The 27,317-nt window shown below is 40.9% G+C and overlaps 1 protein-coding gene across 5 annotated transcripts; it reads left to right on the top strand.

Annotated features, from left to right (window-relative positions):
• The first annotated feature begins 2,550 nt into the window (after positions 1-2,550).
• Positions 2,551-26,947, top strand: Tsl (membrane-attack complex domain containing protein torso-like). Of its 5 annotated transcripts, none has more exons than XM_076374659.1 (4): positions 2,551-2,693; positions 3,510-3,809; positions 23,934-24,594; positions 26,087-26,947. In XM_076374659.1, the coding sequence occupies exons 3-4, from the start codon at positions 23,962-23,964 to the stop codon at positions 26,480-26,482; spliced, it is 1,029 nt and encodes a 342-aa protein (XP_076230774.1). In that variant the 5' UTR covers positions 2,551-2,693; positions 3,510-3,809; positions 23,934-23,961; the 3' UTR covers positions 26,483-26,947. The 5 variants fall into 5 exon arrangements, with proteins under 5 accessions (XP_076230774.1, XP_076230775.1, XP_076230773.1 ...); XM_076374660.1 differs by having other exon boundaries at positions 2,673-2,693; positions 3,641-3,809; XM_076374658.1 differs by lacking the exons at positions 2,551-2,693; positions 3,510-3,809 and adding an exon at positions 8,987-9,110.
• Positions 26,948-27,317: the final 370 nt, after the last annotated feature.

Below are 27,317 nucleotides of genomic sequence, written 5' to 3'. Positions count from 1 at the left end.
CCTACTGCGTAATCTTTTTATATAACTTCATAATTACGTCAGATGTCTGTACATACATTCTCCAAGAAAATATCTTAACTATCCTGTAAACTATAAACATGAGTATCTACCCAAGCCTCTATACATATAATCATAGAAAGATTCCCAATTATGCAAAAAGCAATATCAACTTACATCTATTAAATTATGACTCCACAAATACCATAATCACCTATCTCGTTTTATTCTCCGCTAAGACAGTCAAGAATATTCCCATCGATTTCTTATTATATCTACTAGTACCGATCACTTTTTTGTTAAGATGAAACCCTACAATATCCTCTATAAAACAATGATCACAAATCGATCACGAGCGATGCTAAACGGAATCGATCCTCAGTCCCGGAAGTCTCTTCAGCGGGACCAAAATCTCTGTGATAAAACAGCGGTCTCGCGTAACGCCTCGTAACGTTACTTAACATCGATTGAATGTTTTTCTTTTGCATCGGAGCCAGCGTCGATCCGCACGATATCCAAGAGTCATTTCTTTTCCATGCGACTGCACAGTATCAGGACTTTCACGCTCGAAATGCTGCCCGAGGATTGCGAAATCAGATGATATTTGCACAACCACGGCAACACGAGCTCTCGCGCGCTCGCGCACGTTTCATCAGGCGCTAATTACACGGACAGTGACGATGATTCCTTGCTAATTATATCGACAAGTCTGCCGGAAGGATTGCGAGGCAGAGACGCATTTGGCGGATTGTTAACGTTTTTCAAGGTTGCTGCAGTTCTGTGTTATGAATGTACAACTGTGGAGGCAAGATAGACACTCTGTGGGGGTGTATCTCGCTGATACTCACATTTTGATTTGACGTATGTATTGGGAACTGGAATTCAAATGAGGGAAACAAGTGTGTCAGAGGACTGGAATTATTTTCGGAGGATGAGGTGAACTTGATTTGTGTATGAATATTTATGCAAATGATTGCCTTGGTTGGTGAAAGATTTTGAGGAGATTCTGAACTTAAGAATATAGTGGAAGGTCATGGACTGTTTACTTTAGGAATATGGAAATTAGAGATTTATCTAAATATTCTTATTAACCTTTTTCATCTTTTAATTAACTATTCAGGTGATCATTTTTTTTATTGATACTTCAGCTGTTTAAAAGACCCTTTATCAATTGAGAGTCAATCATTATGTTGATCTTAGGTAGTTGATTAATGTTGCAAATGAGTGGCAAAGTAGTACAGAAGGAGCAAAGTCATTGAGTCTGACTCTTCAGAACGAACGATGCTGAAAACAGAAGTTGGGTGTCGAAGTTGTCGCCGATTCGAGCTTATCCAAGAACCGACAAGAGGAAGAGTTGACCGTAAGCGAAGGAAGTTCACGCGTAATGAGGCGAAACGGATCAGGCTGTTACGAAATACCAGACTGTTTGCTGTCCCTTGCAACAGACATCGATGAAGTTTCAAAAGCGAAATGCCGATTGCAAAACCTATTATTCTTCGTTTTGTCACTTGCATATTTACCTCGTTTTTGCGTGAATCGCTCGATTGGTGCTCAAACAGTCTACTGACGTACAGTGATCCAAATAACAAACACACGATCTGGAACACGCAGACATCATATTAGCCAACCCCTCCATTTCTCCAATACTCCTAAATTTCTGAATTTCATAAATCTTAAGATTGATGTACTAACTATTAGTCAAAGATCAAATTGCTTAACTCCCCATATGTCTTCAACACTTCTAGATTTCACAACATTTTAAGATTACCTCCAAGTTTCCTCTCCTCACATTATAAACTGAATCAGTTCATCTCCTAATATACCCACACCCACACCACGACAGAAAGAATCTTCCTCATCTGAAAACACCACTGATCTCTCTCGCCACCACTAGCCCCGAAAATTTCCATAATCACGCTCCCATCAGATCCCTCGCCCATAAATAACGCATCTGCGATGTAACCACCGATAAAAAGCAACGATAATCGTCGATTTTTCAGGACCCAGGAAAACCCGTTCCTCCCTGGATCGTCCACTCGGCCTGAAAATAGAAGCATGTCCAGTGCCCAGTTGGATCCCCGAGGAGAAGGATCGATCCTCGAGGGAAAGGATCCTCCTTATCTCGTTTACCACCCACCGCGAGGTTAGAGCCTTCGTTTCATCCCCTCCTCCTTAGTAGCGGTGTGTTGTTGCGCGCGCGCGATTATTAGCGGGCGCTGCGTGCACACGCGGCCGTGGGACGCACACACGGCTGCGTGCGCGCGCGCACGGCCCGCTCGCCGCGAGGAGATACGAAATAGTCGCCGCAGTCGCGGTGGCTCGCTGCTCACGGTGAGATCGTGGCCCGTCGCGATCGAGGAGCGGAGAACAACGCCGATCGTGATCGATCGATCGATCCCCGCGGCGGAGGACGCGATCCTCGACTGGACAGCCTCTGCAGAGAAATAAAACGCTGTCCTCGAGTCCGTCGGGACTCGCAGGAGGCTCGGTTGCTTATCGATCGGTCCGCGTTGGCGATCGAGGTTTCAGTGCACACGACGATTAAAACCGATCGGTGGTGGCGGAGATAAGCTTGGAAAGTACCGGCTTGGTCCTGCGCAGAGGCTTGGATCTAGAGGATCTAGCGACGAGAGGATTCGATAAGAGAAAAGAGGATCGAGAGAGACTGGGGAAATCGTGAGTGACGTGTGGAGCAGGTATTGATGCTTTGATTGTCGTGGCTGTTTTATGCAGATGTTCAATTGGTTGGTTGTGAGTTGGAGAGTGGTTTTAGGAGATTGTTCGTGGAAGAGAAACTTTGGTAGTGAGTCTAATTTTCTGTTTTTTTGTGATGGGGATTGGAGGGTGAGGGAGATATATTGATAAAGTAGAATAATTTTGGAGTTGAGTGCCTGTAGTTTGCAATGATTTCGTGTAGAATTGGTGTCATGAATATTTCTGAGGTTACTAACATTGGAATATCGTTCAAGCGAAAACTTGAGATTAATGCCCTCCTGGTGCACTGATATCGAACTCGTATATAGGTCCATAGTTCATAGCAAATGTTTTCTAGGAACCCGTACATGGTTTCCTTGAACTGAGAGGGTTACCTTTGATAGGAGAATAATAACAGTTAGAGAATCGTAGGAACTTTTATCTATGATTTTACGTTGAAGCAATGACCCACAAACTGTTCAATTTTTCTCCACGATTATTCACTAATTTTGGAAGATATCTATAGATTTTTCAGATTAGTGGAATCAGTAAAGTTTTTCTTCTCTTGATCTCAGTTCTTCCAAAAACTCTTCTTCATCCAAGTTCATCCCAGTTCATCAATTTCTTCATCCAAGAAAATCGATAAAATTTATACCATACGTATCCTTCATTTGCTGCAATAATGAAACATGTTTCCAAATTTCATTGTCTGTGAGTTATTAATATCTATGAACTTATAGAAACAATCATTCTTGCACTGAATTACAAATTTATCTCACTTTCCAAAAGATTCTGATCATCTTCCATGACTGTTGCAGCAAATGCTTCTTGTTTATTGCTCTTAACTAAACCTGAAACCAATCGTGACACGACAGTCGAAGTGTTAATACCTTGGCGATCTATCTATCGCGGTAGAGTCTCGTTTTTCTGACCTTCGTTCAACCCATAGTGAGTAAAACAGTGCGTGGATAGTGCATGCAAACCAAAGTGTTGATTCTTCCTACGATATCGTGAAGAGAGATGATCACGAGCTTCAGCGAAGGATCCACGTAGATTGCGACGGCATTGGGGGATCAACGAGGGACGAGAAGAGATGGAGAATCCTTGAGACGCTCCAGGTGAGTCTGGCTCGTTAATTGTTCGGTATAAAGACCAAACAGGTGTGTGTCGTTGTCACAGGCCAGCACCATTCAATAAGTCGATGTTTTAGTAGCATGCACAGATGTTTCTTTTGAAATTTTTCTTTTTTCTTCGATTCGAACCGAGTGAGGCAATCGTCACGAGACAGGATCAGTGGCACGATCTGATATCGCATCATCGAAGCCAGTCGCTTAATTGCAACGCTCCGCATGTATATCGGAACAGGTGTAATTGAGATCTCGAATGTATGTATTTTGCGTAATCGGTGCGCTAGATGTCTCCTCGAATGAATAAGGGTAGTTTTATAAAATTGAAGAGTTCATAGCGAAAATGATGCTTGTCAGTTTTTTTGTCATTTTCTAGGAAAGCAAAAAAATACTGTAGCATCTTTAATTCTTATTCAGTTGGCGGATGTTCTTTTTAACAAAATATTCATCATAGTAGATGTATTACGTGTGTGATGAAATAGGTTGAAAAAAATCGTAAAATTTGACGAGTGCTGTTTTCATCATGAGTTCTTCAATTTCTCGCTATTTTTAAAAAAATTGTTTCGCTTGCCCGTGTCGACTGCAACGTGCTGGTATAAATGAAAATTCGGGAGCCTTCTTGTTAGCCTTTGTGCTTGAATCCATGTGGCCCTGTGCCCCATCACGTTTTCGCATCCAAATTGAGAAACTTCCTGTTCAAGAATGCACTATTTCCAATGTTCCTCTAGTTTCACAAAAATTCGAGTCCTTTGAACGAAGCTGCTTTATTCGACAGAGGGAGAGAGAGAGGGGCCTAGGAAATTGTGTGATATCGAGCATGCACCAGCGTGAGAAGCTGCGGCCGAATATACACGTGCCTACTTACGATGCATACTTTCGTGTGCCCCATTCAAGCTGGCATTTTTCTCTGTTCCACGCCTTCTGACGTGTATTTTTGTAAACGTTAAGAGAATAAGGCTAAACGTTTCGAAGAGTGACTGGGTGGAAATGCTGGAGCTTTTTCTTGTCATGAAAATGAAGTCTGGTGTTAGTGACACGAATTTTCTTCTGTATATATCTCGCTGATATGAATATCAGATTGATCCTAAAATGCTGGTGGAGTTTCTACATGAAAAGTTAATACTATTAAGGGAGGCTGGCAGGCAAGTGGGATGTAAAACTCGATTTTTAGATTTTGGAGCTAGTTTTGGAAAGCTTGCTCGTTTCCATGTAAAATATTTTCTGCTCCTCTTGAATATTAGATAGTATCAGAATAGTTAATGTCTTCAATGAAAGTTTGATTGTTCTATCTTAAGTAATTTTCCCAAAAAGGTTACTTAAATCAATGAAAAGGTAGGAATGTTCGTGTACATATATTTATAATAATTTGTATTATAGGAATGTCTATATCTTTCCCTTGCGATGTTCCTTCTTAAAATTAATTTAATTTTTAATTCGTCAGTTTTAGACTTTTTACACATTTTAATGTCCTCTTTTCTGACTTTCGAATACTTCGTTTTTATATTTTCGAATGATTGACAATTTTCAATTAAGGTTCCATATATATTTTTCATTCGACCTATTAAAAAGACAGTGCTAAAAGCATTTGTATAAAGATTGATGAAACCTGCTGTTACATATTGAGGTAGTATAAAGTATTCAAAGAGTGGAGGATCTGAATAAATGAATTATCGATGATGATTGTGTCAGGAATGGTTTGCACCAAACGCGGGCACAAAGAATAAAGCAACGATTCGGACTTTCTCTGTAGCCCTGACTTCACAGAACTATGATTTCTCTGATACAATAGAATATCAATTATTTCATTGTTTTCTGTAGGTCCAGAGGAATTGTTTCCTCTGGAAAAGCCACAGAAAAGAACTTGTCTACATATAGACATTTCTATGCATTTATTTTATTCTCGACTAGATATCTGTATATATATATGTAGTCAAAAGAAAGTTAGTATTTCCACATGAAGCTATCTTCACAGGGATTTCTTTAAGTGCATTAGTTCGAGTTCTGTTTAATTTACAAAGTGTCCTCCAACTTTTAACAGTATTAGCCCCAAGTAAAATTTAAGCAATAAACTCACCAATATAGATTATCACTGTGGACACACTTCTACATTTGTCTCGAATAATATACCGAAATACGAAACGAAAACAGTCACGTTTCCAACTACTACATAACTGGAACTCTACTCCATATCTCTGGTCTCAGGTAGTTAATCTATCGCGAGCCACTTCGTTAAAGTAGGCCTCCTTTCAGGAAGAGAACTTGCATCCTCGAAATGAACATGCACACACAAGCCTCGCTATTCGAATATCATGTATCGACTTACCCAACGCGTTATTCAACCTTCCCAGTGCTAAACTTCGGATTACGCGTCGCAGTTTCATTCGAGGCTCTCTCTGTATTATTCGAGATCGTGATCAAAATACGCGAGAGTGGCATGCAAAGAGAGCTCCAAAACCGAGGAAAAATTCATCTGCGTTGACCTCGAAATATCGATGGCTGCTGTTGGGTAACACGTTGCATCCAAGTAGATCGCGATATCGCCATGCAGACAATCCTCCAATCGCGATAGTATCACGAATGCGTGTTTCAATGTGGCTTCCCCCCGTAAAAGAAGCGTGCAACGAGAGAGACTCTTGCAGGGATTGCACGAGGAGTTTAAGGACATTTTATTATGTAACGAAAACTGTTTCTCTCTCACGGTACGCACAATCTGCTTGACGTAACACGTTCCACAAAGTGACATAATTTTGGAGAGACTGACGAAAAAGAGCGCATCATTTCAGAATTACTTGAAAATTTTTTACTTTGTCTGTGGTTGAACGTTTAAACATTTGAGATCAGAAATTCACAAAATTTTATTTGGACAACGAGTAGGTAATTAATGAAATTATTTCGAGATCACATTTAATCAGAGGCAGCTTCTCCAAATATTTGTTGAAATTATAATTAATTCTGTTTAAGATTGAATTTTTTAATACCGATGTGAGAAAAAGTTGGATACAAAAAATGTTTCCCACTCAAATTCAATTCTCTTTCAAATCTTCTATAATGGAAACACTACGACACAGTGTTCTTTCACTGCAGAGTTTGCTTATTTTCTGTATTATTCTTGTTCCTCGGAATTGCTCGGAAGACCGAGCCACAAAATGTCTAGTAATAATTACTAGGCTAAAGACGACAGAACCTGCTGAAAGTAGGATTGCGGCATCGTAGCCTTGGACTCGTTGTACTTGGAGGACCAGTGGTCTAGTCAGCTGGGTCTGTGCAATTTTCAGTCGTGGTGTCGATAGAGTGATCAATACAGTAACGTTGCCAATTGTATCTTTAGAAGATAGCATCCTGAAGATGTCATTAATAATTTTAAATACTCTCGATCTTAAATAACAAAGGGATGCGATGAATCGTTTCAGCACATGTGCTGAACACGTGCGAAAACAAGGGTTTTGATTTGTGTTCTAATATACAGATGCTCAAATTCCCGCGTAAGTTACAACGTAGATTAATAGCTGGGCAAGCTGTGCGAGCGTTTCATCTTCCATTTGGCAGAAAATTTCTCCTCTCAAAGTGGAAGTTCTCCACTCCAATTAAAGTCTACTTTAATAAACCGTTTTAATATTCCCTCACAAATATTCGTCTACGGAGGTAAAGGAAAAACACTTTACATTTCAGAGTTTTGTGCGGTCGGTTAGCATACGTATTACCCAATCCGCGAACGAATTTCGAAGTCGAAATGCTACAGACAGCAATATTTTTCGAAATCTTTCAAGGATAACGCCTGCTTCATTTCTGAAAAGTTGGCATATTGGTCAAGGTGAGCGTTGAAGTTCATCAAGCTTCGTATTCGACCCAAGCAAGATGAATGTTCAATGACGATTAAAATGAGAGTTCAGAAGTGAAGTCTAGTGGGTCGTAAATTCATCAGAGCTCTTTTATTCTTCCTTAAGCGGTAGAAAATTAGATTTCTTTACGAAGCGTTGCTAACCAGAAGAATCTATGCTCTTACATGAAACTTCTAGTTCCAGTTATTAATTGGTCCAGTTCAGTCTGAAAACGTTTCGTAATCGATTATCACAGTGAACTTTCATTGCCTTTATTATACTTTCTCCATGGTAGTTTGCCCCAATACGCGTACAGCACAGTTCATAATTGATATCGCCCTCTGTTACTCAATACCGGGACACGTTTCAGCAAGCGAACCGATTTCGTCGCCGGTGCTCATTCGCGTATAAAAGCTTGTGCTATTCTGCGCGCGATTATCGACGGTCAATAGGTGTACAATATGATCTGGAAAAATTAGAGTGGAACAATGTGACTTAATATTGCGCCAAACCACGCCAATGTACGTTATAATAACGCAAAATCAATGATTCAGAAACACTATTCAACCAACGACTATTATCTTTAATTACATTTTGCTGGAACGGTTGGGACTCTGAATTTATGCGAGCAGGAAGTCGCGAATGTTGCACATGGGTCGATGTAGCTTGTGAAAGGTGGTTAGAATGAAGAAGGAAATAGAAGGTCGTAGGATTTACTAAAATCCATGACAATTTTTGTTTGTTGTAATTGTTTGAATTGAAGAGAATAACTTCCGAATTTATGGAAATTAATATACCTTGGTAACTTCACTGTTAAAGAGTTTCCAGCATACATGTTTGAGTTTTTATATGGTGATTGGTAATGCAGTATATCCATACTGTATATTTAATGTGGCGTGGTTAGGTGTCATGTAGAGCCATATATCATACAAAGTATTTCTAGCTAATGAGGCGTGAATGACATAATTATATGTGGCTTGGTGCAGCATTATGTGCAGTAGTATAATACATAGCTGCATTATACAGAATGTATTACTATACCACTATGTGTGATGGCATGGCAGACGAAATATGAAGTGATAGTAAGTTATAAAATCATTTACCATAGTATAAATTTATATACGTTAGAGTGGCGTGGCATGCCTTGATACAGTCGGGCGTGGCGTGGCCATCTCTGACATAATCCTGCATGGCATGGCCAACCCTGAGGCAACCCTGCATGGCATGGCCAACCCTGAGGCAACCCTGCATGGCATGGCTAACCCTGACATCATCCCGAACAGCGTAAGCCTCACTGGCAAGATTGAATGGCGTGACACCCTTTGATTTAAACAAACTAGACTAAAATAAGTGGCACTTATTACCCTAAGCAGATGTAGCGTGGCGCGTACTATTCTGGCCAGATGAAGCATGGCGTGGCATCTACTGTCTTAGACAGACGTATCGTGACACCCACTAACCGATCTGATAGAAGGTAATACGGCGTGGCAAGGTGTTACACTTCACAGCATTTCACAAAAGCACAACATAAACAAACTTATAACGTCACACCTAGTTGCAACATGGCGTGGCCTAATAAATTCTAACTCATCCTGGCGTGGCACAGAAAAACTCAATTCTTCACACTTCAGTCTAAGCACCAAAACAAAGACGACAAAGACACTCCACCAAACAACAATGGAAACACATGATCTCACCTATGCCATACACTGCAGTCTCTCCTGAACATATGAAAGAGCAGCGTGAGTCAGCTAAAACGAATCAAATCTACTCACTCTCCCATTACATTAGGATCTATTTATTGGTTAGTATGAAACGAGTTTAGTGGCTAGAAGCGATCGCAGGTGCAGGAGGTACTTAAACGAACGATCGGCGGCGCGATAGAGAAACCGCGCGCGGTTATTCGCGAGCTCTCACCGCGTTTATCATCGGGCATCGCGGCGTTGCACTTTCACGCTCGTTTGACCAGCGCGATATCCCTGCGACAACGACACACGGATACGCCTGGCGTGTCTCGTGCACGGGACAAAGAAGGAGAACGAGCATGTACACGTGCGAGCGCGGGTGACCGTCCTTATACTACTTACCCACATTTTCAACCAGGAACAAGCCTCGGAATAGTACCGCGTGTACCGATCGGGAGCAGAATTTTGCAAGGAAACTACTGAGAACTTGAATGTATGCACTTACGTACTTTCAAAATACTCTAATCGCGGCAAATCATCGCGCCGCGACCTTACAAACATCATTGGCCGCTACTAACGCGTACAACCGATTGATTCGTACATTACCACTGAAATATTGTTATTACTGTCTATGAATATCGTCCAAGAGACACTTGGTCGTAAAATATAAATAGGAGTTGAATTCTCTGCGTGCTGGTATTATGGAGCATAAAATATAGACTAGAGACTCCATGATTTAACAGGATGTACGAGTTGAAGTGTCTATCTATTCGATGCGTTTCGGGCATCCGTGGAAATTATTCTTGATGATTTAGTAGGTGTAGGAGAAATTGCAAGCTATAGATACTGTTTTTTAAAATAAATACTTTACTTTATGTAGAACCGAAGTGTCAGTATTGTATTCAAAATTATCTTTTTTCATTTCTGCGTCTTACTTACTGTTAGTGTTAGAAAATTTAATCTAGTGTTCTTTCATGGATAGATCTCTGATTTGTGATGTATAATATTCCATATAAAGTTGAAAAAACTATGTCACCTAAAATGCTTCACAAAACAGTAGCATTCTTGACATCATTTACTGAATATTGGTAGAATCTGAGAGAATTAAGCAATCGCCTTGAGGAATCACCTTCAGTGAAGCATAGTTTCCTCCTCGCCCGCGATTCGACGACTCACACTTCGCCTCGTCAGCTATTACGCCCTGGTAAATCAAGTATAAACCGCAAAATCGTTGCTCAATGCGAAAATGACTTGAGGTTAATGTCTCAAAGCCATTCACGTCGTTCGTAGGACAGCAGAAATTGGAATCATTATCTCCTTCCAGCTGGAGGAACGATGCACAGTGTTTCCTCTCTATAAACTCAGCTCACTAACTTTATGTATTATCTAGTGAAGTAGGTATATCTCTCTGAGGTCAGCTCATGTAGGAACAGCTTAATTTGTTATCAGAGATTTCAGTGCAAATGAGATTAATTTTACAACTGGTGTGTGTATGTAATACTATTATATTTATATAGAGTTACTGCAATGGCATTATGAAAAATTATTCAGAGCAATGCATAGAAAATTCACAATCTTCAGTTTATTCAGTCGCATAACTTATTCATGGATATTTCTCACATCAGTCGTGACAGGATGAGTTAACATAAATGTGTACTATGATCCCATCATGCCACCTGAAGATCGCGATACGAGGGTGGGACAATACACCTGTGGCCATAAAAATATTATAACGCAAGCATATTGACCTATCTGCCCATAGTGAACACAAAAACGAGCTTACAACAGCATAATGCTGGAACCTTCGCCGAGCTCTCCAAGAAATTGAACATTTACTTCATCTTCCGACCCTTTGAACATTCCGTCAATATTTCAACTATGCAAGTGGTTTGTGGAAAGAGGTGCAAGCCAACCACGACAGACTTTAAAACGATGAACTCTGCTAGACTGTGCATTTGTTGCGAAACTATTCGCCTCTGTACGATCCCGATGAGAACGTGACTCCCGTCGAGATCTTCGCGATTGGCTTCTCATGCGGCACGAGATACCTTTGCCTCCTCGAGCGGTCTTCCCCTAAGATACGTGGCGCAAGATGATCCTCGGTTCGCGACGAACAACGCGTTCCTTCGGCTGGTTGAGCCGACAACCAGCCACCAGCATGTTTGTGCAAATGTCACAAGAAATCTTGCTGCAAGGAAATTATTCAGCCAACCTTGCAGAGATCTTTTTCCTTTTTTCCTAAAAAGTGGTCGTTGCTGGATGGCAGCGACGTCACTGAATTGGAAAATGCATTGACGTCGCATTTGAAATCACGAAATGGCGAGTTGTTATGAAAATGTTGAGTTTGTTGAAGATCGAGGAGAATATTTTTAATGTCTGTCTGTTTTATATTTGGATTTCTGGAATGCATTAATTTTTTGTCTTCTGTTATTCTCGCGATGAGAAAAATATCGATAAGTGAGGTAGGGTATTGTGAGAGGAAAGGAACTTCTTTGGAGCAGGTATTGAGAGTATTGCAAGAAGAGCTCGATTGTGCAAAGCTTTGCAAGATATTCGCGGAAAATTAGTGGTGTTCTGCTATAGGATTCATGAGGTGCACTTAAAATGCCTTCGTAAATGTCAGGTTGATTCCTGGGGATGCAAAAAGAATATGTTTCTTCTTCTTCCGTGAGTCGAAGTATGTCGAACAATCATACGAGGTATAATAAGCGAGGCGCAGAAATCTGGTTTTACTTGTTCTGAGATAAAAGAGACTCCGCTGACTCGAAACTCAGGACAGGTGTGGCATTATTTTGCATAGGATATTTTACGAATGGAAAAACCACATTATTGGCTAATGAAACAAGTACCGAGAATAATGAAGAAAACCCAAAACTACCGAAGCTACCTAATACACTTCGCTACTAGTGACTTGCTATAATTTTCATAAGTTGATAAAAATGCTAGAAACAGTTATTCTCCAAGACTCTCATTTAAGAACCAATTTCGCTTCTCCCTGAACTCATCTCATGCAAAAATAATTTTGTGGTTTCATTCGTAGTCGTTATCTTTAATTTCTTCTATCTGTCGGGCGATGGACCAGTATATTTTAATACATGACAAAAAAGGCGACGCGTGAAACTGTCGGCGGATAACGCGGATGCCACTGATTCGTTATCAATCGTTTGTATAAACGATGGCGCCACGTTCAGTGTTGACACATCTGTAATATGTGCAAACGCTGGGTGTCGTAAACACAAATTTGTTGGGATATTAATGGATCGTGGACCGCTGGCTCCTGACAGCGTCGAATTCATTGATAACCGTGATACTGTATGCGTGATACGAGTGCGAACATTAAACAGACAATTTGATAATACATTATAGGCATTCAAAAGTAATTTTTTTTCTGTTTTAACGATTTACAAAGAGAGCAATATCCTATCATTTTTTTTCTCAATGAGCTATTTCAATATTAATTTCAAAGATTTATTTTTTACCGAATCCTTTTTGCCATTTGGAGTATCTATAAATTCTCAACATATTCCAAACGGAACAGGAAGCTTTGATAAGAGCGTCAAACGAATAATTGACAATCAACTGGCCCAGTTGTCGCTATAATAGCTCTCGACCAGAGTTATGAAGTCTCCAGGCTCGAAGATACGAGTGTAACAGTCTGTTTACAGTTTGCACAGTTATACGTGCTGTAAATATCCCTAATTGTCTAGCCTCGATAAAAGGAGCGTTTTCTTATCGAGATCCTGTACCACTCGCTATTAATTTACATACATGCGTCAGTCGAGTGAACGACCTCGACCGCCACGCATACGAAATTCTCTAAATAAAGAAAAATGAAGCAAGTCACATTTGATCCTGGATTAGACATACTCCAGATACATAAATTCATTATTCAATACTATTATGACACCAGAGGTATAAAAACCATGGTGAAAGAAAGTACATTACAACATCAATAATTATTGACTGCAATAGTTCTACAGAAATTTTTGAATATTTATTCAATTTTGTATTATAAAAAAATATAAAAGCCTTCATTTTTAATTCTACAAAATGTTACAAAAATGAGGGACTCGAGCGAGCTCTATCAAAGGTTTCACGAGTCGAGGTCAATATTGCATGATCCGCGAATATTTATCGTCAGTCCCTGTCAATGACACCTCGCGCGTTCATCCATCAGAAATTTTAACATCTCGACGATAATGCTGATCGCGTTACAAATTCTATCTTCGTGCGACAATCGCGTGTGCGTATTCGTCAACGTCGTAACGTGGAACCGTGTCGAGGCTGCAGTCTTCGTTTTCCTGTTTGGAAGTTGTAAAGATTGTTCTGTCACGCAACGACAGTAATTCAGAGCCAGCGATAAATGGGGAAGTCTGTGTGTTAGTAATTTCTAAAGTAATTCTTATACAATTGTATAGAGAGTAAAAAATTGAAAAAAAATACAGGATTCAGAATTTTTGACACTACTAAAATTGTATTAGATTGATGATAAGTAAAATCAAATTCAAATAGTAGTAACTTTTTTATTTTTACTCCTCTTGCACTAAAAAATTATCATTTTGAATGTTTATGTAGCTTCTAGTGATAGCTTGATAGAATATTAAATATGTAATGTAAAAATTCTTTCGATTGATTTTTAAACCACATTGTCAATCAAAGCGTGAACGGAGGCGTCGTGGTCGTAGCAACTGGACGAATTAGTGCAACAAGTGTGCAGTCGCAACAAGTGCAGGCCGTGATTGGAACGGCAACGCTGGGGACTCGCGTTATCTTCTGATGTCTTGCAACAAGCATTCAGTCAGTGACCCATAACAATTAGTGTCGTGGGGGAAGGGAGCCTTTACGATGCGGAGGGGAATGTTGATTAACGGAAGTGGAATAAACTTGTGTGATCCGGTAGGGTAAGTCCGTCTCGATTTCTTGACCGCAGGAGGCTTATCTCCTGTACAACACACTATATACCTTCGTTTTAAGGTCGTTAGTATATTCGCTCTACCTTGAAGTGAAATTATTTAGAGCGAAATAATTTTTTCCCTGCACTGACACAACTTCAATAAGACAAGATCAAAGTTTACAACTGTGACCACGAGTTGATCTCAAAAACCAGTCCCATACTACAAGCTACAAAACTCGTCAGTGAGCAGTGAGCCTATATCGAGAAAACACTACATACGAACTACTCTATAGACGCAGCTACCATTGCATAAATCAGCAATCTATTTCCCTCAGGAAATCTTCAGTCGCTAAAAATCTCAAAGCAACATCCACTACACTCGTTACCATTCCACGCCAGACGCCATCAAATCACCATAAACTCCACTAAACGTTGGCCAAAAATTCCACGTAGCCTGTACACGCCGCTAACAGCGGCGAAGAAGGAATCTTGATGCGTCAAGGACAATCAGACAACCACCAGTGGCATCGATGATCTCGACGAGAATAGGAGAGCCTTGTCAATGTAAATAAGCATCGAGTTCAGGACTTTCAGTAGTCCCATCACGTTCACCGTGCAGAGAAAATATCAGGTATCAAAGGAATAGCCTGATAATCGGGGAACCCCTCGGTCAATTGACTAGTTCCAAAGGAACGTGCACGTGCAACCAGAGTCAACGCACCGATGAATAATGCTACCGTGTCGTTGCACGTTCAGGCACGTAAGCGCCTATAAATTCCATTTATCATTAATTCCGCGCCACGGTGGCGAAAACACGTCGCGAGATCCCGCGGATTCTGTCCGCGAATCGTGTGTCTCCCTTTCTAAATCCGTCATACGCTTGCAATGCTGGGAATGGTACGACCGCGTCATTCTAATCTGCACCCGCGGAACAATAGGATCGATGCGTTCACGCAGCGAACGACATGACACTTTTGTTTAGATGTGGCTCAATGGCGAATGGGGATGCTGTGAATGCTCGAGGAAATCGGGATTTTTGTTGGGCATCGTCATCACGTCATTCCTGGTCCTTTTGAGAATGATTAGCAGTCGAGGACGATTTTGCTGTGTGAGTTATGTGACATTACTTATTAGTGTATTGTAGGTACTCGTTAGAAGCTTAGCTAGGTATATGCTACTGTATTAGGAATGGCTTGGGATTATTTGAAGTCAGTCTTGGTTACATATTCAGTAGAAGCTTGATTAACCACGTCGAAGTTACTCCTAAGACTGAAAATATATTTTTTTAAATAATACCAAGTGTTTTCAGTTTAATAGTGCTACGTTTTGTTATGGGTAAGTGAAAATAAGAGGGGAGGGAGCAGTAATTAGTCAGCACACTGTAATTGGTATTTTTACCCTAAATTCTATTAATTAGCGTATTAGTTTCCTCTAAATTCCTAAAAATTACATGTTGTAATGGACATAATAGCAGAGCTTACAGCAATACGCTTTATTCAGAGATGATGCTTGGGAAGCGCAATTGGTATGAGAAATGGCGATGCTAAATAAGTGATTTAGGGTTCTAAGCTTCTGATGCTGAACACTGCGGGCTATGATGGCCCTCTTCCACTGGTTAATTGAGTAGCAAGATGGGTAGGACAGAAATAAGCATCCTATGTCCATCAGGGTACTGTCTATGAGGGCATCGCTAGATATGCCTTGAGCTTTACAGTCATCAGGCTGTAATTTAGACTGGCAGATGTCTCTTGAACGTTTATGAGCATTATTTGTACCATACAGTATCGCAGCTCCGGTTGAATCACTTTCAGAACAGATTGAAAAATGATCCTGGAATACTGTGCTTTTACAAAACTCCCATTGTGACATTTCTACAATTCTAAAGCAAAAATATTTTTATTTTTAAAGCACATGTTTTTATTTTCGAAAAATTAACATTGGAAAGTTTGAACTTAAGTTCTGTATTATGACCTCGCGTTTTATTATACTCTCAGTTTGTAAGAAACTTCCTTGGATTCAATCTCCTTTTCTTAAAATCACGAAATTTCATCTGGCAAACTTAAATTAAACCACGACCTCAGATATTTTGAAAACCTGACTTCTATCGTTTTACTTTATAGTCACAGATTTATACTAAGAATTGTAGGAGTTCTGCTGAAGCTGGTCAAATCAGCTCTGTATCCTTGGCTTTTTTACATTTCTTCGTGAAACATGCCGTTTTAGGAGTCCGCCGAGAACTGTGTCGGCTGTCCGAAGTCAAGCAGCAAATAACGGCGACATCGTTACTGTGCACGTGCATCGTGATTCATGAGCGGAATAATTGTGACAATCATTCATAGCGTTCTCTCTGCCTCGCTCTCTCTGTGAACTCTCGGCTCTATCGATGGGAAATTCAGCCCAAACCTGCGGTGCCGTAGATCTTGCGTGTGAATTGTGGATCCACTAACGAGAGTCTGCTTCTGCTAAATCACGCAATCATGAATTTTCTTCCTTGATGAGAAAAAATGGCAGCGAGAAAGCCGTTTAATTACGTGCGTCGAATAATTGACATATTTCTGGGGTCACTGGGAGCAGAATGTCTTCTGGGGTTCATAGAAGTGGGTCAAAGGTGAACGTGGTTCAAAATATATAATCAAGAAGGATATTTAAAAGTAGTAGAAGATCCTTTTGTGGTACCTATTTAATGAAGTACAATATGCATTGTCTAGTAGATTTTCATTTCTATTCCTTGCTAGAAAAATATTGCCTCCCTTTACTAATCGAAGCTCATTTCTATTTCACAATATCATTAATCAAATTTACTAACTATAACGACAAAAAAAAATAATTCTGTGACTGACAATAAACACTTCACCTAAAACAATCATCCTATCAGCCTCCTGATTACTGGAACAGCATCACGAGTGATAAAACAACCCATAAAATCAAGAAACGGAATAGAAATTCGATCCGAACAATCGGTCGAATAGAAACCCGTATCAATAACGCCCAGTCGTACTCCCATAATCCATAGATAACATGTCAGCGGGCCTTTACGAAAGAATTACGACAGGGACGTAGAAAAATGATTATGCCCACAGGATAACGCGGTTACGACACAGTCGGGGGCCGTTTAAACGATTCGAGAAATAATGAAACTTTTCGAGCCAGCGTCGTTCCACTGCGCCACCGCTTCCTGCGTCTAATCGGACGCGCAAAGACCCCTTTCAAGTCTCCCAATCGCTCGACGCTACTTAAATAATTCTTCCCCATTGACTTGTGCGTCACGTAGAGCCCGGTTCTTGTACCAGCGACAACTGAATCGCACCGTCCGCGCGTACTCGATTGTTATTTCAATGGTGATTTTTCGTGACGCGGCCATTCGTCGTGTTATTATCGCGCGCGCACAGAAACGCATCGTACGCTGGGTGACTCACCCCCGAGGACCTTTTCCCTTCGACTGATACTTCTTCGTTGCTCCTGCATCCCCGACGGATCGTGGAAGAAGGTACGGTGAGAATCGGTTGACGCGTTGAACGTAGTTGCGGTTCGAGCGAACATCGTGCGGTTAGGTGTCTCTTTCCGCGCGAACACCATGATCGATTACGCTTTGTTTTGCATGATGAGGTCCTCAGGGCAGATTTTTATGGATGTGTACAGACTGATCAGTTTATCTGGAAAGCCTTCGAGTGCTGGAAGCATTGTAATTGCTATTAGCGTTGTAAGTGTTGACAATACTCGTGAGAGGGTCACTCTGTAGCAGGCAGTGTTTAGTTGTGCAATATTCGTTGATTTTTGTTACAGAGGAAATTTGAGAGCAATTTAGTAATTGAATGATCTTGCAAATTCCTTAAACTGGACCACTTTTCAATATTCTATAAAAATTATACAACCTCTAGATATGCATCCTCATCTCAAGCTCTAAGTATCTAGCATGTTAAACCCTAAACTTTGTCCCTAGCAAACGACTACCGAACCTGTTTATAACATAAACACATTCCCTCATTCGGCAACGTGTTTCATGCATTATCCTTGTTACACAACAGTTTATATATACATCATTTACTACACTATCAACTGAGCATGAAAAGACATCGCGTTTGTCTGCGATCATAACGCAAAATTTTACGAGACTTTCTACTTCTCGCTTAAATGAAAGTGTTTCATCACGTATTAGCAACCAGGGGAATTCACTTTCTGATAGAAGGTGCAATATCACCTTGCAGTATACCAGCAGTCCAAGTCGAAACATTAAACCTCTCTTTCGACAAGTTATCCTTGGAAACTGAATGAAAACATTAAATACATTAAAGTGTAGACAATGTGGAGCATGTATGCATAGCGTGAACTTCAACCGTCAACACGTCCGTGAACTTCTAATCGCCGTGACAAGCCACTTTCCTGCACTTTACAGAGAATGGCGAAAGTGGAACCTGTTCTACTTCCGTTTTACTAATTTGGGTAGATTCCAACGTCGCCTGGTCCCAGCGGATGTGCATTCCTACGCGTGCCACGTTCCTTTTTCTAAACACATTGCAACTTCCAATGCAATTCCAGCACCGATGAAATCACGTCAAATCCCTCCTAAAATGTCAACACATTTATACTTCTATAAATTATGCGAGAATCAAAGCAATTTATACGATGATATGTGTCAATTCAAATTTTATTAATTTTCTGATAAAGAATATGTAGATCTTCCTGGTGATTTTTATTTTCATTCTTTAATGCAAGAGTGAATCAGTGTACTTTTGGTGGATCCTGAACGTGTCAACTTCGAACCACGTGTTTCCAAAATATTCTCGTTCTCTGGTGACATATCAGGTGTCAATATTAAACACTACCGCGCGAAAACGTGTCCCTTATCACTTGTCTCGATATCAAACGTGAAAACTCGTGATCGATGAAATCATCGCGGAACACTGCACTTGTGCACGGTGAACCCTTTGTCGTAATCTCATGAATATGTATGGCCACTTTCCTTTGCATCGTAACTGCGAATCTGGGTATGTAGCACGATCTTCCTTTCGAGATAAGTTGATAAAAAGCTCTGTATTATGTAAGCGCTCTGTGTTGGGCTGGCGTAGGTGGTTTATCAACAGATGACGTTCGAGACATGATCGATGCGAACTAGAACTGGTTATCATAGCGGAAACGTTTCAGAGAGACAACGATATTTGTGACACTGCTTGCCACGACACCACTAGATGATTCTAGTCCCAGTGTTTCTCAGAAAAATGTTGAAGCATCCTATTGACTGATAAATTATCTAGGAAATTGATGAAAAAGGTCACGGGGTCACAGGAGGCAACGAATAGGGAAATGTTAAAATATTCTCAACCTTGGAGAATCCATCGTCACTGTGCTTCTAGGTCGTTTTAAGCGAATTAGTGAAAGTGCGACCAAATACGCGAATCAAGGACGTTAATTACTCATACCGATATCTCAATCGATTCCATGAACAGTTAATTAACTCTGGTCAAAGTGCAATAATGTTGGAAAAATATTAATTAGGTCGATTAACGAGTTCATGAAAATGATAAGGAGTGCAAGATTTGTCGAGTTTTATTGAAAGCATGTAGACAGTTCAGGTCGATATGTCGCGCTGGAACTTTAATTTCACTTTCACTCCGATCGCACTTCATATACCCTCTGTAAGTCTTGTAAGGTACTGTTCACATTGTTGCAACATTCTGTTGCAACACTCGACTGAGACTCTTCTATAGTCCTTTTTAGGGGAACGGGAATCCTCTTTAATCTCACTCCTGTACGTTCACTCGTGATGCACACGCAGCAGACGTTGCATCGCTGTGAATGGGTCTTTGTTCGAAAAGAGAAACCTGTCGTCTGCTTTTTAATGTGCGGTAAAACTAAGACATTTTATTCGTTAATAATCTACTAATTAATGTGCATTTAATGAAAACCTATTACCAAAACTTAATTTCGTGTACCAGCTTCATCATTCAAGTTCTATCGTGACAAACGTGTACCGAGACTCTAATTCTTCTAGGTGAAAGGTCTGATTCTTCTAGGTGACATTCCATGCTGTTCGTTCTAGTAACGAACCAACGAATTCGTTCCTCGTGTCACAGGAACTCGTGAGACGAGTGCAACGCCCACGTTGCAGATCAGTTCCAAGAAATGCAACAGTCCAGAAATCTCTGCTCTACGCTTCGACGACTCACGTTTTTTCATTCGTTTCCTTTCTATTGTTGCTGCGACCATTCGTAAGAAAGATCACATTCTACCATGTTAATTGATATTATTATGCGCTTCTATATCTGTAACACTGTCAAGACTGTCCTCATTCTCGCTTCTTGTATGGAGCAGGACAGAGTAAGTAATCTCAGTGTGGTTTTATCAGCTGTTCCTAGATTAATGTTACAGACAGTGTAGTGTAGGTTTTTAGTCTGGACTTGTCGACAAGTTTACGAGGAGGGACTCGTATTTGAGGTCCGATCTTGTCTAGGGTAGTCCACGTTGGTATCATGAGAGATGTGAGCGTATGCAAAAGAAGTTTTCGAGATTTGACATGTTGAATAGTGTGTGGGTCATTGATGATCTATTTGTGGCCCTTCTCTGGTGCATCTATGATCCAACAGTGACCCACCACTGGCCCAACTGTAGTCCAATCATGGCTCAATCATAGTCCATTTGTGGTCCATCCATGACCCAACAGTGGCTCAACTAGAGTCCAATCACAGCCCAATTACAGCCTATCTGTGGTCCATTCATGACTCAACTGTAGCCCAAGTAGTCCAATCATTGACCTATAATAGCCCAATCGTGGCCAACCCATGACTCAACTACAGTCCATCCGTGACCTATCCATGACCCAAGCGGCCTGACTAAAAAGCCACACTAAAAGTATTGCAGTATTCAATATATTAAATCGTTTAAAACTCTAAAGAATTAGCGACAACCTTACGAAGAGAAAGTATTACATTATTTATCAGAGAGGTCAAGGAACAAGCAAGGTTAGCCAAGTCACCAGAGACTGCACTGAAGAAACCACTGACCCAGGCAACCACAGTGCTTCTCAGAACTAGTAAAAAGTATCCTCGCTCAACAAGTAACCAGAGATCATTGTTTTTCTCCATAGAAGAATCGCTAGGACGAGCTCCAGGTTGGAAGAAGTCCAAGGGCTCAGAGCAACCTTCGGCGTTACGTGATCCATGCACGACTGAAGCCGTTCAATGATGCTACTTGCCTTGCTCTTGAAACACTTTGCTCATTCTTCTGTGCAAAAAGATGACACGGCTGTATGCATAGCCTTCAGTCACGTCGTTAGAAATTCTAATTCACATCAGTAGTCTTGAAAACTAGAAGACTTCAGACTTGCAACTGTCATCCTGCATTGCCTTAGAAACTGGGACCAGTAGTAGAAATTTGTCTTCCAAGAAGATTATTGAATATTACTCCTGTCTGAGAACTTCAGAGTCACCTCAGCACTTCCGGTATATTCCCTTACCGAACAGGTTATCCCTAGTAATCACTATCATCGAGGGATAAACAACGATCCATTATCGCCCCTCATCCTGAAAAGAACCACTGAGGGAGGGTCAGGAAGACATCAATTGAACTCCTGGCTACAAGGAAGTTCTTATTCTAGGCTGAATTTCTAGAGAATGGATCTTGAAACCTTGATACCCATCCCCTCCCAAGCTGCTACTTTGAGACTGACCATGACTTTTTTCAGTCAGCGCTAATCCAAATTGAATGGACATTACATTTCATAAAATGACAGGAAAACGTAAAAACAATTCATTGCTGACTGTAGCAATTAAAGAAGCAGCTAGTGTAGCATACACCCTCCTTCAACTTAGAAAAATAAATAATACTTAATTCAATAATAAAAAAGCAATTTCTAAACTGCAAACACAAAATTGGCTCTCGTTCTAGACACTCGTTCAATTCATGATTTGTCGTATACCATCTAGCTCACTCCTACTTATCGCGACAACTACAAGAATAACGGGGTAACAATAATCTTCCTCGAAGACACGGGACCAGGCCACTTCAAACGCCAGCACTAAAGCTTAAGCATAAAAGCTAGCCAACAATGCGCGGAAGTGCTCAACATTTTTAGCTACGCGTTTCATTGACCACTCCAGGGCCTCGTTCGAGCGATACCGTTATCACGGCGCAGTATATAAATCGCAGTCGACGTGCATAGCGATCAATCTCGTGACACGGACGTTTATCAAGATGCACAGGTCCGAGTGGCCGCGACCAAGCGGGAACGAGTCTCTCGCTTGGAGGATCCAGCAGCTCTTCTCGTAGCCTTCCTGGACGGACCCGGACACAGGCGGAGAAAGAGGGAAGAACCACAGGAGAGAGCACCGATAGAGCAAGGTGTTCGTTCAGTTCAGGTGGGGATGAAGGCCGCGGGACTGCTTCGCTCGTGCAAATGCCTCGACCATGTACGCCTAGACCTACAAAACGAGATAACTCGCGAGTATCTACCGGCAACTTGCATCGCGTGTGCTCGCGTGCACTTGACGAGCCGAGTCGCTCGCAGACGCCAGAGATTGGGAGCAGAAGGAAGACCCTGGTGCATGCGAAGTTCCATCGAGTTGCACCCTGATTCGGTCGATCAAAAGGTGTACCTTTTCTACTGTTACGAGGTGATCATGATCGATTGATGAGTGGAGAGAAGACTAATTGGAGTTGATGTTGTTAGAGTGTAAGTGCTGTTAAGAGTGCCATGAAATTGTGATTTGGTTTAGATACATGCTTACGTGTGTGAGGAATATTGTCGAATAGAATTTGGGGAATCAGTACGTGTACTTGGGATTTGGATGTATCAAGGTGGTCTGGTGACTTTGATGGTGGAAAGTTCATTGAGGGTCTTGTGTCTTCTTCTACGTTCATAGAATGCTAGTAATAACTTTTTTGTTATAAGCTTGTTAAAAAAAAGTCTTCTGTTCTCTACGAAATGAGTCTTGAGTGTACTACTAGATCGTGAGTGATAATGTTTGTAATACTACTGATGGTATTAGCGACGAAATGATAAGACTATTATTATTCTATTATCTCTGTATACGTTATACTCTTACAATCGTTGTACATACTTTACACGCAAATATTGATAAACTAATTAGCTATAGAAAAGAAAGAAAGATAAGGACAAAATTTTGTGCAGTTTGCCATGAACATATCTGAAGGATGAGAATTGAACACTAAAACAGTTTATTATTACTTCACGTAAAACTGACGAGGAGAGATCCTCTAGTTAAACGCTTACTTTTTAATGACTCTTTGGTAGTTTGTAGAACTCTCATCAAACTGAATACATCAGTACTCCCTTTTGGGAGCGCAATATCAATAATGTCCAAGATATTTGCAACTAAAGTATCTGTATGCCCCTTAATTTCCTGAAAAGTCAGAGAATTTGGAAATGATAAAAATTAAAATATTTGAAAATTTGAATATACGAAAATTTGAATATTCAAAAATTTGAATGCTCGAAAATTTGAATATTTAAAAATTTGAATATTTAAAAATTTGAATTCAAAAACTGAGATATTAAAATATTAAAAAATAAGAATATTCGAAAATTGGAATATTTTAAAACTGCATATCTGAATACTCCAAAATTACAATAGAAAGCTTGAAAACTGAAAAATGTCGAAATCGCTAAATCTTTGAAAAAAATCCAGAGTCCCAGAGACGAACTCTAACATTCCCTCATTCCAACATGCCCATCTACCACTAATATTTTCTCTCGTGTTTCCAGGTGCTTCCGCCTCAGGCAGCCGCGAGATATGTGGTCAGAAACGCGATTCTTGGTGCTGGTGACGGTCGCGTTGCTGGTGGGAGCGCGAGTCAGCGACGGGTCGCAGAGGCCGCGTCTCGGCGGCGCCGTGAACATCTTCAGCCGCTACGGCTACCTGAGCATCAGCATGCGAGTGGTGCCCAGGAACGACACCGACACCTGGATCTTCCGGGAGCCAACATTAGACGTCTTCAGGAATCCCATCGCCATGGCGAGCAGGCAACGCCAGCAGACCGCGGTCTTCGACGGAGACTTCCACATGGAGTTCTGCGACAACATCAGGCAGCTTCTGCAGGCCTATTTCAGGGACTTCACGTTCGAGAGACTCGAGAGGCCGTGGCGAGCGTTCACTGGCAGCTGGTCGAAGGCGGCCATCGCCCGCCACCTGGGCATCAACTCGTCCTTCATCACTGGCGAACATTGCTACGTGCTGGTACGAGTTGCTAGGTTCCGAGAGAACCAGAAGTTGGCTGGCACTGCTGAGTCGATGATCATCGATGAGGCCGTTCTCAGAGAAACAGAGAACGTGACGGTCGGCGACACGGCGAGCGTCGTGCGATTCATCAAGAACTTCGGCTCGCACTACATCACTGCCTACGTTACAGGGAATTCGCTGTACCAGGTGAGGGTGGGCGGTTACGAAAGCTGCGAGAGGACTGTTTGAGATGATTAAAGGTCGCTGTAGATATATACAGGGGTTCGCCTATAGATGAGGGAACATTTAAGGGACTCTAGATATTTAAGTAAGGTGAAATTCGAGAATAATAAAATTCTGATTAAATCTTTGTTAAATTTAGACATCAATATTCGAAAGGGAGCCACAGATTAAAAAAGGGTTGACAAACTGTGGTTTAGAATTATCCCTGATATTACCTTCAATCTGTAGTCGAACACCCTGTATATTAATGATCATGCTTAACCAGTAAACTTGTCGACGTTTTCACGCTAAGGACTTAAAATGTTAGAGCTTTAAAATATCTTTGCGTACAGTTTGAACACATCAATGAGTGTCTTTGGTAAGCTACGTATTTACAGTACCTACCTGTCTGCGTTTGCTGGCCTTTAGAATTGAGAATTTTATATGCCAATGACTTATAGATGGTGTACATCCAAGCGCTTACCTTTCAACAAGGGTTTTCTGATGGACATTGTACCGAAGATTACTTGTTCCCTCTCATATTTTACATCATTTATATTCGAAAGGATGAACGTTGCGTAACATCCTCTGTTGAAATTCATGACGAATATAGCTTGAGAGTACATTGATAATTATAAATATCCTTGTCCAAACAGATTCTCTGCAGAAAATCCTTGCTCGTTTAACAGCACGATTTATCGTGTTTATCACTATTCCACGTTAATAGATCTACGTACTTAGTCGTGTACGTCTGACGACAAACACTTTATATCCCTGTGCAATCACAAATCACAGTTTTACGCAAGATAAATGATTTGTAGATGCATGAGATTTATTGTCATAGATTCTGAGAATCAATTTTAAAAAATGGTAGAAACAACGAAATAGTGTAGTTAAAAATTATCTACCTCAGCAATGGAAGTGCATCGCCTACGTTGCATATTCAGTAGGATGAGTCAATGATTACCCGGAAAATATTTAAATGGTTTCCTACGTCAATAATGGATATCTATTTTGTGTTTAATGCTGTTGTAAATGACCTCAAAAAAAGCGTCTAAAATGTACGTGAAATGTGACTGACTCGAGAACTCATTCTACTGATGTCTCTACGTCTGACTTAACTAACGCACGTCCGCAGTAGAATAAGTCCCAATGTCAGACTGTCCAATCTCATGCATTTTAGGTATATTTCAATAATTAGTACCTCAAAAACCTACACTTAAACCCAACTTCGGCTTATTTGTTTATGTAGAATCGCCTTTCAGAATTTCTGACACCTACTATCGAACACTCTTTATGGAAGACATATATTCTATGAAATAAGTAGGCAACTGCCCTAGTGGTCTAATAGTCAACTGATCTAGTAGTCTAATAATCAACTAAACTAACAATCTAGTAGCGAAGTGAATTACTAGGTACTAGTAATATAAAATATTTTACAATATAATATCAAGGACTAACAAGCTATCGCTTCCAGGTATTCGTCTACACGCCCCAAGCGTATTTGCGCATAAAGGAGCGCCTGAAGACGCGCGGCGTGGCGGACCTGTCCAACCTGGAATTAAGCAACTACTTCTCGCCGTGGTACGCGGAGCACATGGGCTCCATACAGGCGGCGAGCGGAAACCGCACCGTCGAGACATGGGCGGTGGAACGACTTCGGAATCAATATTACATATTCTCTTACGCCAGCCTACTGAAATTGCACGGAGACTCGACGTTGCTGAAGCAACTGGACGGGCTGCTGGGCAACGAGGCTCTGTTGCAGTTGCAGCTGCGAACGCTGGCGCCGATCTTCAAGGACCCTCAGCGACGCGAGTGGTTCCTCGAGGTGATCGACAATTACTTTAAGTTATGGGAGGTGAACATGTGAGGACGCACGTGTCGCGACGTTGAAAAGGACGGAAACGTTGGTACGCCTCTGTTTCACCCGAGTGGTTCTATCTGACCACAGTGTTCGTATACGTAACACGCAGAAATAGGAAGGAGGAAGTGGCGACCGATGACTTCGACCAGGATCGATCATCTGTGACTACGCGATGATGACAATCTTGAACCTTCGGTCATGGTCCACTGACAGTTCGCTATTGTCTTCCGTCGAACGGGATACTCTAGGATAGAATAGAGAAATATTCAACCATTGTGTTGTTATAAATAAGTATTTATTATTATAATCGATAATAGAAAACATTTTTATACAAACGTTTTAAATATATCACAAGCATTTTCGCAAAAAGTGTCTTGACTGAAAAATAAGCGATTTTCTTGTTCCGTGTTTATCGTTTTATCTTTGATAATGATATTGATTCACCGGTTCTTGTCATAGTCTTTGATTCTTTCATCTGATTGGGGATAGTACGATAAACGCGGGAACAAAATTCGCGTTTTTTCTCTTTTGTGTTGAGTTTGATTCTGTTTTTTTGAGTGACATGTTCAGTCAATGAACCAATGCACAGATACGCGCACAGTGGACTTTGCAGTAAGTTCTGTCCTTACGGATTTATGGATATTCGTAGAGTTTAAGTGAACCGAGACAAATGTCCAAATCGTGTATAAAGAAAGTTAGCCTTTTGTCGTTGATATGGACGAGTCAAGATTTGTTCTATTGGCACGATGAAACGACTGATGAATAAAACTTATACTAAAATTAAGTAGTCCGTTTAAGAATAAAATGTTATTTTACTCCTATATTTGTTTTACTCGTTTTA

The sequence above is a fragment of the Calliopsis andreniformis genome, chromosome 3 (assembly GCF_051401765.1).
Source record: "Calliopsis andreniformis isolate RMS-2024a chromosome 3, iyCalAndr_principal, whole genome shotgun sequence".
NCBI classification, from domain to species: domain Eukaryota; kingdom Metazoa; phylum Arthropoda; class Insecta; order Hymenoptera; family Andrenidae; genus Calliopsis; species Calliopsis andreniformis.
This window is presented reverse-complemented; position numbering and strand designations above follow the sequence as displayed.